Genomic DNA, 12,091 nt, shown 5'->3' on the forward strand with positions numbered 1-12,091 from the left:
TTTCTTGCAGATTTGTGAGCTCTAAGGAAATTGAAATAGATGCTATCCCTGGTGCTCAAACACTTGCAACAGAAACTATATGTGCCATTGAGGATGCATTTCCTTGATCGGTCCTTCTTAGTCAAATTCACCTCTTGGTTCACGTTGGGATGGGGGAAAAGGGAACAACACCCTGCACACACTACCTCTCTATAGCCCAAGGTAATAGTCCGCACCCCTATCCACAGAGAATCACACACATATGAACACTTTCTGCCGACCTTCACAGTACAGACCGCCTTCGAGAAATCCCGGCTACACAGACTTGCCCATGAACAACTTCAATACAATAAACCTATCAAAAACACCATCATATCCCAACATCAATGGACGCATACAACTCCCCAATCGGTAAACGCACTCACACACGGAGGCGACACACGCCTCGACCACACATACGAGTTGCCGGCACAATCTCTCTATCTACCTCTCTACTCACATACACACAATCCCGGAGCCACCGCTACCACGGGCATACGACAACAGACACGAGGCAAATAATATTGACGGCAAACTCAAAAAAAAAAGCACAACCCAACTATGTACCACATAAGCCCAATCAAATACAATGATGGCGAATTTGATAGTTGCCAACTTCATAGCATGATGCTTCGTGCTACTTGATCCTCTCCGCACTGGCAATCTCTTTCCAAGCTTTCTCAAAGCAGCTCTGCAGCGGCCCCTTTGATGCTCATACCATTTCTCTCGGCTCTTGTTTTGTACTCAGCCAAAGCTTCTCCAAAGGCTCTCAACACCTCTGTCCATGCGCTACCTGTTGCTCCCAGTCCTTCTCAAGGCCTCACCTTCATGTAGCCCGTGGTCCACCCCGGCTCCCAAGGCCCCGCTTTGGTTTCTTTATCGCTCACACATGGTAGTCCCTTCACATGGTTAAGGCTCTTGACGGCTTCTCCTTCACACACCTGGCATCCCTTGATTTCCCTTCGATCTTTGCAAACAACACCGCTAACTGCCCTCGTTGATGTCTTCTTGTCCAAAGCTCCTCAATCGATTCCCCTCTTCATGCATAGGCAGCCCCTTGCTCTTCTTTAGTCACAGATGGTGGCCCCCTCCAACCCTTGGACGCTCCTTTTGGTTTTCCTTCGTTGGCAACCCCTCTTCAACACATGGTGGCCTTGCTCTGTGGTTCTGGCAACCCACCCACTATTGGTAAACTGCACCCCCTCCAGAAGGTTGGCGCTCCCTTTTCCTTCTCTGACTTCAACCAGCCCGCCCACTATGGCGGCCTCCCTCCTGTGGTCGACCTCTTATGGCGCCTCAACTGCCCCCCATGCTGCAAACCTGCAACCCTGTTCTCACCTCCCCGCCATGCTACCGCCCCACAGATGGCCCTCAATCAACTCCCCAATCAACCCTTGGCGACCTCCAATCTACTGCTCAAAGCCACGCCCCCTTTGGCTGCCTCCCTCTCGCTTAGGGCAGAGCCCTCCTCGCCATGCAATTGATGCCACTCCTCGGCTCGTCCTACTGCAATGGTGGCCCTTCCTATCGTTGGCCACGTCTTCTGCTCTCGGACTCCCACACGGATGGTGACTTTCCTCTTTTCTCTGTCATGCAGCCCGCCACCTCCTGAACTGCAGCTCATTTTGTCCTGTAGCAACCTTTAAAAGCTTTTTTGTTTTTCCTTTTTTAACTTCTGGCTTGGGCAGGGTTCCCACGAGCAAAAAAAGCCATTTGAACATGATTTCGACCATCACCCGGTGATGCATAAATCCAAACTTCTATATGGCGAGCATCCAAGACCTTGCGCATCTTCATGAAAGTAGACCTTGGAATGGTGACATTTTCGAAATGAGACCTCGCTAAAAACAACTCGGGCTTCTTGCACTTCCATAGGTCGACCATTTTCAGTTGTACCATCATTGCCCAACCCCTTGTTGAACATTCATGCTCAACCATAGCATTATTTAGGTAAAGTAGCATTGCATAATAAGAAGTTGATAGATAGTATTTATATGAAGCAATAGATAGATAGAGAGAGATTCACTACCTGCCCTAACACCCGCCTGGGTCAAATGGAAAGTCATACCAAGCATAGTGTAAACTCCACCTGGATAAATAATATGGCATTGATCATCACCATCCATTTGTAAAATTGATACAAACCACCCTAGCGTTGCACTTGTAAACTTATAAGCCAATTCTTCCTGTAGATCTTGACAACATAATCCTTCAAAAAACTGCATGCATGAGCCATCTCCACGCTCAACACAAGCTTGCACATCCCGGAAAACCTTTGCATCACATGTCTCCCCGCCAACGGCTAGAGAGCTTGCCATATCATCATTGTCTTCAAACAAGATATCTTGTAGCAATCGGCATAACGGCATTTGTAAAACAACCTTCAGCAGCACATCCACCAACAACATGGCACCAACGTGTGGCAACTGATCATCCAAAGTAGACACTGGCATATCTTCACCTATAGACTCTTCAAACATCAGTGGCAAAGGCGGCAAGCCTTGTGTATTCTCGCCATAGCTTTAGCAACCAAAACCTGCTACTTGTCATCTACATCGACCACTGGATCATCGAATCCCCAATTATCTTCATCAAGACATTCTTCTTTAGTCAACATGGCCTGACCATCACAAGGCAAGAGAGAGGGTTTCCCAACCTCTTGGTTCGCACAAAATGTCTCTTCACCTGCAATCTGTTCCGCTTTGACCACCTTATCGACATGCATAACATCATATGTCTCATACCTTGAGAAGGCAGACTCCATTTCCCATGCGTTATCCGTATCCAAGGCACTGCTATAGCTCAAATAGACCTCGGCTTTCTCCACAAAACTCACCAGCTTTGGCACTTCAGCTATCTTCTCCACTGCTTGCTTTTCGGAAGTCACTTGGTAAAGCACCTCAGGCGGTACTCAGTAGACTCCTCTCTGCGGCTGCTCAGGCCTCATAGTCCCACATGGTATCGCCTCTACTTTGTCAGCACACCTATCCGCTGCTACCACATGTGCATCAACAAAGGGTCAGATTACCTGAAGCTCTTCCCTAGCAATTGGCCTTGGCACCAATGGACTCGCCAAAACTTGCTTTGCCTCTTGCTTCTTTAAAACCTTCTTCGTCCTGCTGTGTGCATAGGCTACTGCCTCTTTGTACGTGCATGGCCCATCTATCTCGACTTTATCTCACACTTTTACATGCAAGCAGTCCACAAACTTGGTCATCTTTAAAAAAATTGCATCCTCTACAGCAGTTATCTTAACCAACTTGCTCCATATGGCCTCGAACTCCCACACGAATGCTTGGAAATCATTGTCAAGGCTTTGCTTTAGGTTGTCCATTATCTGCTTCACTTCACTCCACTACGTGTTGGCCACATATCGGCTTTCGAATGCCGCTTCCAATGTGCTCCAATCTTGTTTTTCTTCAGTCTGCAAGCCCTCGTACCATACCTTTGCTTTGCCACAAATCAAGAGCGGGAAAGCTTGGACCACTACCTCTTCTCTTGACAAGCCCCTCTCCAGCAGAAATAGACCATAGTCTTGCAGCCAAACCTCACCATCTTCAGCACCTGTAAAAGTCAAAACACCCACCTAACCATGCCATTCTTGTTAGATCCTGCTCTTCAAACCGCGACACCGTCTTTGACTTCACCAACGAGCAATCAGTAGGTCCTCCGTGGGGGGAACCACTGATGGGATGGGGGGAAAGGGAACAACACCCTGCACATAATACACTGCCTCTGTATAAACTAATGTAATAGTCCGCAACCCTACCCACACAGAATCACACACATATGAAAACTTTCTACCGACCTTCACAATACAGACCACTTTTGAGCAATCCCGGCTACACACACTCGCCCATGAACAACTTCAGTACAATAAACCTATCAAAAACACCATCATATCCCAAAATCAATGGACGCATACAAATCCCCAATCGGTAAACGCACTCACATAGGGAGGCAACACACGCCTCGACCACACATACAAGTTGCCCGCACAATATCTCTACCTCCCTCTTTGCTCACATACACACAATCCCGGAGCCACTGCTACCATGGGCATACATCAACAGACACGAGGCAGATAATATTGACGGCAAACTTGTCAAAAAAAACCACAACCCAACTATGTACCACATAAGCCCAATCAATACAATGATGGCGAATTCGATAGTTGCCAACTTCATAGCATGATGCTTCGTGCCGCTTGATCCTCTCCGCACTGGCGATCTCTTTCCAAGATTTCTCAAAGCAGCTCTGCAGCGGCCCCTTTGATGCTCATACCGTTTGTCTCGGCTCTTGTTCTGTACTCAGCCAAAGCTTCTCCAAAGGCTCTCAACACCTCTCTCCATGCGCTACCTGCTGCTCCCAAGGCCCTGCTTTGGTTTCTTTATCTCTCACACATGGTCATCCCTTCACATGGCTAAGGCTCTTGACGGCTTCTCCTTCACACAGCTAGCAACCCTTGGTTTCCCTCTTTGCTCACATACACACAATCCCGGAGCCACTGCTACCATGGGCATACATCAACAGACACGAGGCAGATAATATTGACGGCAAACTTGTCAAAAAAAACCACAACCCAACTATGTACCACATAAGCCCAATCAATACAATGATGGCGAATTCGATAGTTGCCAACTTCATAGCATGATGCTTCGTGCCGCTTGATCCTCTCCGCACTGGCGATCTCTTTCCAAGATTTCTCAAAGCAGCTCTGCAGCGGCCCCTTTGATGCTCATACCGTTTGTCTCGGCTCTTGTTCTGTACTCAGCCAAAGCTTCTCCAAAGGCTCTCAACACCTCTCTCCATGCGCTACCTGCTGCTCCCAAGGCCCTGCTTTGGTTTCTTTATCTCTCACACATGGTCGTCCCTTCACATGGCTAAGGCTCTTGACGGCTTCTCCTTCACACAGCTAGCAACCCTTGGTTTCCCTTTGATCTTTGCAAACTACACCGCTAACTGCCCTTGTTGACGTCTTCTTGTCCAAAGCTCCTCAATCGATTCCCCTCTTCATGCATAGGCAGCCCCTTGCTCATCTTTAGTCACAGATGGTGGCCCCCTTCAACCCTTGGACCCTCCTTTTGGTTTGCCTTCGTTGGCAACCCCTCTTCAGCACATGGCGGCCTTGCTCCCTGGTACTGGCAACCCACCCACTATTGGTAAATTGCGCCCCCTCCAGAAGGGTTGGCGCTCCCTTTTCCTTCTCTGACTTCAACCAGCCCACCCACTATGGCGGCCTGCCTCCTGTGGGGGTCGACCTCTTATGGCGCCTCAACTGCCCCCCATGCTGCAAACCTGCAACCCTGTTCTCACCTCCCCGCCATGCTACCGCCCCACAGATGGCCCTCAATCAACCCTTGGCAACCTCCAATCTACTGCTCAAAGCCACGCCCCCTTTGGCTGCCTCCCTCCCACTCAGGGCTGAACCCTCCTCGCCATGCAATTGGTGCCACTCCTCGGCTCCTCCTCCTACTGCAATGGCGGACCCTCCTATCTTTGGCCACCCCTTCTGCTCTTGGACTCCCACACAGATGGCGACTTTTCTCTTTTCTCTATCATGAAGCCCGCCACCTCCTCAACTGCAGCTCGTTTTGTCCTGTAGCAACCTTTAAAGCTTTTTTGTTTTTCCTTTTTTAACTTCTGGCTTGGGCAAGGTTCCCACGAGCAAAAAAAGCCATTTGAACATGATGTTGACTGTCACCCGGTGATGCAGAAATCCAAACTTCCGTATGGCGAGCATCCAAGACCTTGCGCATCTTCATGAAAGTAGACTTTGGAATGGTGGCATTCTTCAAATGAGACCTCGCTAAAAACAATTGCGATCATCACGACCGCCTACTTGGCATACACGCCGTGGCAGCAGAATGTCGTATAGCGACAAGATCCCATATCACAAACTTCATAGCACCTCTTTCAAGCATCCCTTGCCTCGTCCCCAAGCTTGTGCTATCAACACTTGCCTCTGCCACCTGTGATAGGATGAAACACTTACAGCTTCCACTAGCAAGTGCTCCACCTCGGTATACTTCTCCCAGCTGCATCAATACCTGGTCAAGGCCCTTGCCATTTGCCTGCAAACTTCCATGCCCGGGCTTCTTGCACTTCCATAGGTTGATCATTTTCAATTGTATGAACGTGGTGGAGGAGATTTCTATACGTGGAGTAGTGCACGCACAATTGATGTTCTTCTTAGAGAGGTTTTTAAAGACTCTCAAAGATTTTGTGTAGCTACGGTCTCAACTAGAGGCATGCATGATTGAAGGGTGGATCATGCAAGAGGCATTTGTTTACATCTCAGAGTATTTGGCAGAAGTTTATCCTTCAATGCCTTGCATGTGGTCAGATGAGGAATATGCAAGAATGAATTTACACTTGCCAAGTGGAAAGGGAAAACTAGCTAGCATGGATATGAATCTATTTCGAGTGGTCAATAACTTTCGTATTCTCAATGCAAAGATTATGACTAAGTGGGTCGATTTGTGGATAGTGGCAAAGGCAAGGCGTTTGCAAGAGAGAAAAGCATGGAAACAATCACATGGAGGAAGGAAGGCACCCCTAGTGCCTTAACACCTTGCATGTTTCCCGTATCTCATTAGTGCAGAGTGGATTCATGAGAGAACGGCCAAAGCAAAAGCGCGCGGAGAAGATATCACCAACAAAGAATGGGAGCATGCACGAGGTTGCGTGCCAAATGTAGAGTACTTATATACCTAAACCATATTGTAGATTTTTTTCTTGATTTTATCTTTCTATTTTTTTTTGTAGTGCCTTTCCTTTAACTCTGTCTAGTCAAAGGGTCGTCACTTTCGTACGCGGTGCCACATTGACCAGCATAGAACCACCATGGATTGTGCCGTCATGGACAATTTTGACACAGACGTTGATGAAGCCAAGTAGCGTGGAACTATTGAAAGATTAATTTTAGAACCTTTCATACCTTCATCTTTGAGTGGAAGTGGTTTGCAAATGTGCTTAGACGACATGAGAATGGCCTCTACATGGTGGACTCTAGTGTGCATCACACAGGGAGGTATGAAAATTTAGTTTTATCGCGAAACTGTGAGCAGGTGAGTGACAACTACCTTTTTTATTCTTATTTGCTTGTAGTATTAATTATACCAATGTTACTCACTTTGAGATTCTCTTTTATAGGTCATCTATATCGCAGCAATCCACCAACCAAAACTTTGGTTCGTCATTTCTGTAATACTTCGGGGGAGAACCTTTTTTTCTACTAATGAAGTAGAGACCATCTTCAACCCTCTTCCACCTCCAACTTTGGATTAGGTGGAAACAGAGGAGAGAGAGATTGATGAATCAAGTCCGACGACGGCAAGTCTTAGAGAGGATGATTGTCATGATGATGAGATAGAGGATGACAAATTTGAAGATGATGAAACCAACACATCCACAAACGATAATTTCATTTCTCTCTTTTGGAAGATGATTCATAAACATTTTGCATATTGTAATCAATACAGATTTTTGATCGTGTAATCCATTCATCTCTCTCTCTCTCTCTCTCTTCCTCTTCCTCTCTCTAATTTTGTGATTATTTTAGTTGTAACCACGTGTAATCTTATTATCTCCCCGTCTCTCTCTCCTTCTTTCTCTTTCTTTCTTTCTCTTTCTTTTTTAAATTTGAAAATTTCATACAATATTCATTAATTTTTATTGAAAAGAAAGAAACACCAAAAAAAATTTTGGGGAGGGAGAGGGAGAAAGGGGGAATGTTTAAGTCAGAATTTGAAAGTGTAAGCACCCCCAAAAATAAGAACGATAATATCAATGATAATTAAAGAACATAAACGCGATAATAATAACAAAAATAGTCGTGATATCAGTTTAAATAATAAAAAATTTCCTGACCTTTCTTTCTCTTCCTTCTCCAACTAAGTTTGGACTTTCTCTCTACAAAACGTGATAAAAGACCATAGTAAATAACTGGAGATTTTTATATTATTAAACAATTTTTTTAGTTTCCTCTCAATAATCTAAGGGTAGCTAATTTTATAGTCTTTTGGATTCAATATCATACAATTATTCTTTCTTAAGGTTTGTGGCACCTAATAGCTCCATATAGCTTACAACGCAACTTTTCAAAGATTTTTTATTATTAAAATCAGAACGATTTCTTAGCGACAACAAGTGACTCACTATTTTTACTTTCATCTGGAGAATCATGGACATTATAGAAGCCATATTTTTCACGTGATAAGTTTAAGTGCTACATAGTTGTGTCCGAAAATTTTATACAGACAAATTGGCTTCTCTTACATCCAGCTAGGCCGACTCGAGGTTGAGCGGGTAATTATGGAGCATGATCACAACCTAAGAATCTGTACGTGAGATCATAAAGCCATTGCTAAATTAGACCAGGATGACGATCAACTACAGAGTGGTGTCAATGCTATTGCTGACGGTCGCATTGACGGTCGCATTGACGGCCGCATGGAGTAATCATCTTCAAGGAGCAGCTGCAGGCCGGACGTCGAGGGTTCGACTCGACATCCCTAATGATAATGTGGAGGCTAAAGTGGGAGCTTTGCTTGAGCAGCAGGTAGAGGGGATTCTTGAGATGGCGCTTCTGCGAGAAGACAAGGATGTGCCGGTCACCAGTACAAGTGAGGAGAAGCCTGCACTTGGGCTCAAGCTTCATATTAATGGTGAGCCCTTGTCGGCCAGCTCGAAGTCAGCGCCTGTCCTCCGCGCCTTCAGCGAGTGGATGGCAAAGCACAACAAAGTGTGGCGCAGCGCCAACGAGCTGGCCGAGCGGCTGGAGGCCTTCACTCAAAACTTGCATTACATCGAAGCACGCAACAAACAGCTGCGAGAAGAGGGCGCCTCGTATGAGCTGGGTCTCAACAGCTTTGCCCACCTCTCCTTCGACGAGTTCCGCCAGGCCTATCTGCAGGACGGCGGCTACGTAGATCATGTGCGCCGGCGCGCCCACCGCACCAACGTCGGACTGAATGGCCACATCCAGCTTCCCAGCTCGCGACCACGCCCCTTCTTGTACGAAAATGCCACCGACATTATCCCGCAGTCGGTGGACTGGCGAGAGCGAGGCGCAGTGGTGAACCCCGTCAAGGACCAAGGCTCCTGCGGTAAGTACTGGAGTGCATGGTGAGCTACAGCAGTCTAGTATAAACCCTACATCCGAGAAACTAGACGAAAGTCTAATTTTCACTCTTGTACGTATATGCAGGTAGCTGCTGGGCCTTCGCCACCGTGGCCACCGTCGAGTCCGCCCACCAGATCGCCACAGGGGAGCTCCTATCGCTGTCGGAGCAGGAGCTTGTGGACTGCGACCGTGCCTACAACCAAGGTTGTAATGGCGGCCTGATGGATTATGCGTACACTTTCATCATCAACAATGGCGGCCTGGACACGGAAGCTGACTACCCTTATACCGCTCGCAGCGGCCGCTGCAACAGGCGCAAGGTGAAATGATTATACTACTCGGGAGCTCTAGGTTTGCTTAGTCTCGCATGCCGCTTACTGTGCTAATTACTGTTTCAGATGAAGAAGCACGTTGCGACCATCGACGATTACCAGGATGTGCCAGAGTCCGACGAGCAGGCTCTGCTCAAGGCCGTGGCGAATCAGCCTGTCAGCGTGGCGATCGACGCCAGCAGCCGTGACTTCCAGCTGTACCAAAGCGTATGTGTGATTCTCTGCTCTGTCGTGCCTCGTATATGTAATCTTACAACGCGATCTGAGAAAACTTGCACCCATTGCTGCGTGCAGGGTGTTTTCACTGGAAGCTGCGGCAAGAGCCTAAACCATGGCGTCGTTGTGGTGGGCTACGGGAAGGACACGCAAGGGGAGTACTGGGTGGTACGCAATTCGTGGGGCAGCGGATGGGGCGAGGATGGATACGTGCGCATGCAGCGCGGCGGCTCTACCGACCCGGACGGACTCTGTGGCATAAACATGGAACCCTCCTTCCCCGTCGTCCACTCGGACCGTTCCCAATTGTGTGCAACATAGTGGGCTGATCACATGCATGAGGGCCATTTGTATACACCCATTTATCTTTCTTTTGTAGATGGCCGGAAAGTTAATCGTTTTTTAGTAAGCTAAACATGCAACATAGAGTGGGCTCACACATATGAAGGCCATATCATTGTATATACCCATTTATCTTTTTTTTGAATATGGGTTTAAAGTTCATCATTTTTTAGTAAGCTAAACATGTAATTACTATTCGCTCTCTCTCAATCTCTCAATACTTGAAACTAATTGTAAGAAGGAAAGAGCGGCAAGTTGAAGGTGGTTCTTACCCTCTCTATAGAAAATAATGTACTATATACCCACGATTTTTAAAAATTGATATTTAAATAGAATCTTTTTTAGATTCTTTAGGTAAGGTACTTTTCGTGAAACTTTTGGATTTGAGTCAAATATTTGTTTGCATATGGCTCTCTTTTTCACTCTCTGTGCATAGGAGAAAGTAAACGGCATGCAGGGGCGAGGAGTGGCTGAGGGTGCGAGCTGACTTGAAAGGTGAAGCACCTAGGAGTACCCAAGTCCGTGCATGCTAGAAGCGGATGCTTTATCTGCTTGAAGCTCAACATGAGGGAATGTAGGAGCTAGAAAGGTGGTTCAGGAGTTCTGACGGAGAGGTATAGGCCTTAGACAAAAAAGGGGAGGAGGGAGGGAGAGAGAGAGAGAGAGAGAGAGAGAGAGAGACAGAGAGAGAGAATCTTAGGAGTATAGTATTTTATTTTACATTGATCTAGTATGCTATAGATCACATGCTTTACAAAGGGTATTAAAAAATCCATATAGTGTTGTAACATATTTGTTACAAGGAGAATGAACCCAAGAATAGTTCCTTCAAATCACCATGGGTAGCCACTTATATTAGAAGAAAGACTGGTACAACCATCAAGTGTGCTCCCATACTAGGTGGTTAAACACACCTAAAGGCACCATACATCTCACCAAGAGAACAATCTGACCTAAAAGGATGGGTAGAATAGGGGATGATTGTAGATTGCTGTATGAAACCCTCAAGATGCTAAAAACGGAGAATGCAGTGGCCCTGCAAAATACTCAAAATAACACAATGCAAAACATAAAACGACAAATCTGCATACCTGGAAAATTGCATAGCACATGATCGAAATTGCACGCAAGCACAGCGAGAGAGAGAGAGAGAGAGAGAGAGAGCACGTGCACATACACCTCCTAGAGCGAAGTGCTACATCGGCACGACGAGAGAGAAGGGAGGAGAGGAGAGAAGTAAAACATGAGCATTGGGTGCAATCTCCCCTTGTACAATAGTGACCATTTTTCTCTTGCACGTATTTACTTTATAGATTTCTTGAACGGTCAAAGTGAGTACAAATTGGCCGGTCGGTCATAAATAGTAAAAGCTCATAAAAGAGCACTTGAATAATAAAATACACATAAAATATTTATCCATTCGCATAGGCCTAAGTCGGTTAAGCCTTTTCCACCTGTTAGCTGCAGTAAATACCAAAATATGAATTTCATGACATACCTCTCCGCTAGAAAACAATTGTCCTCAGTTGCAAAGATAAGAATCTGCAAACCATACTTGTCAAAACCATGATTAGTATTGTGTATCAAAAATATCATGTTGAGCTTATATGCGAAGCTAATCAATATATGGCTTCTCTATATATGGCACCCAAGTCCCCTCTATATATACATCATCTCATGTGTGTATTCTACACACTTTGGGGTTCTATTCTGTGCTCTCTCTCTCTCTCTCTCTCTCTCTCTCTCTCTCTCTCTCTCTCTCTCTCTCTCTCTCTCTCTCTCAACATGATATCAGAGCAGGACGTTTTTGTTTTCAATTTTTCTACTGATTGAAAACGATTTTGGAGAAACTACCCTCGCAACTTTACACAAGAAAGTTTTTTCAAATTCTGCACCGATTTTGAGTTATCGTTCACGGATTCGGTACATGCCTGAAAAGCAATTTCGCTTTTTGTTTTTGATATTTTTCTTGATTAAAAACGATTTTGCAGAAACTACCCTTGCAAAGCACCAAAATCAATGTGTTCTACAACTTTGCAGAAGAAAGTGTTTTCAA

At 46.0% G+C, this 12,091-nt stretch overlaps 2 protein-coding genes across 2 annotated transcripts; one reads left to right on the forward strand and one right to left on the reverse strand.

The window, feature by feature from the left end:
• Nucleotides 1-1,642: 1,642 nt before the first annotated feature.
• On the reverse strand, nucleotides 1,643-5,559 carry LOC147455971 (uncharacterized). Its single transcript, XM_086514578.1, has 2 exons — nucleotides 4,153-5,559; nucleotides 1,643-3,900 (listed from the first exon to the last, which is right to left on the reverse strand). Exon 2 carries the CDS (start codon nucleotides 2,496-2,498, stop codon nucleotides 1,965-1,967), a length of 534 nt encoding a protein of 177 aa, XP_086370704.1. The 5' UTR covers nucleotides 2,499-3,900; nucleotides 4,153-5,559; the 3' UTR covers nucleotides 1,643-1,964.
• A 2,842-nt stretch (nucleotides 5,560-8,401) lies between these two features.
• On the forward strand, nucleotides 8,402-10,014 carry LOC147455972 (cysteine proteinase COT44-like). Its single transcript, XM_086513788.1, has 4 exons — nucleotides 8,402-9,128; nucleotides 9,230-9,465; nucleotides 9,544-9,684; nucleotides 9,772-10,014. Exons 1-4 carry the CDS (start codon nucleotides 8,402-8,404, stop codon nucleotides 10,012-10,014), a joined length of 1,347 nt encoding a protein of 448 aa, XP_086369914.1.
• The last annotated feature ends 2,077 nt before the right edge of the window (nucleotides 10,015-12,091 follow it).

Source organism: Adiantum capillus-veneris, chromosome 6 (assembly GCF_014529385.1).
Source record: "Adiantum capillus-veneris isolate H3 chromosome 6, ASM1452938v2, whole genome shotgun sequence".
NCBI lineage: Eukaryota > Viridiplantae > Streptophyta > Polypodiopsida > Polypodiales > Pteridaceae > Adiantum > Adiantum capillus-veneris.

Coding starts and splice junctions, on each gene's coding strand:
- LOC147455972 (XM_086513788.1), top strand. CDS start 8,402: ATGACGATCAACTACAGAGTGGTGTCAATGCTATTGCTGACGGTCGCA. Junction 9,129..9,229: donor CAAGGACCAAGGCTCCTGCG/GTAAGTACTGGA, acceptor ACGTATATGCAG/GTAGCTGCTGGGCCTTCGCC. Junction 9,685..9,771: donor ACTTCCAGCTGTACCAAAGC/GTATGTGTGATT, acceptor TGCTGCGTGCAG/GGTGTTTTCACTGGAAGCTG.
- LOC147455971 (XM_086514578.1), bottom strand. CDS start 2,498: ATGTTTGAAGAGTCTATAGGTGAAGATATGCCAGTGTCTACTTTGGAT.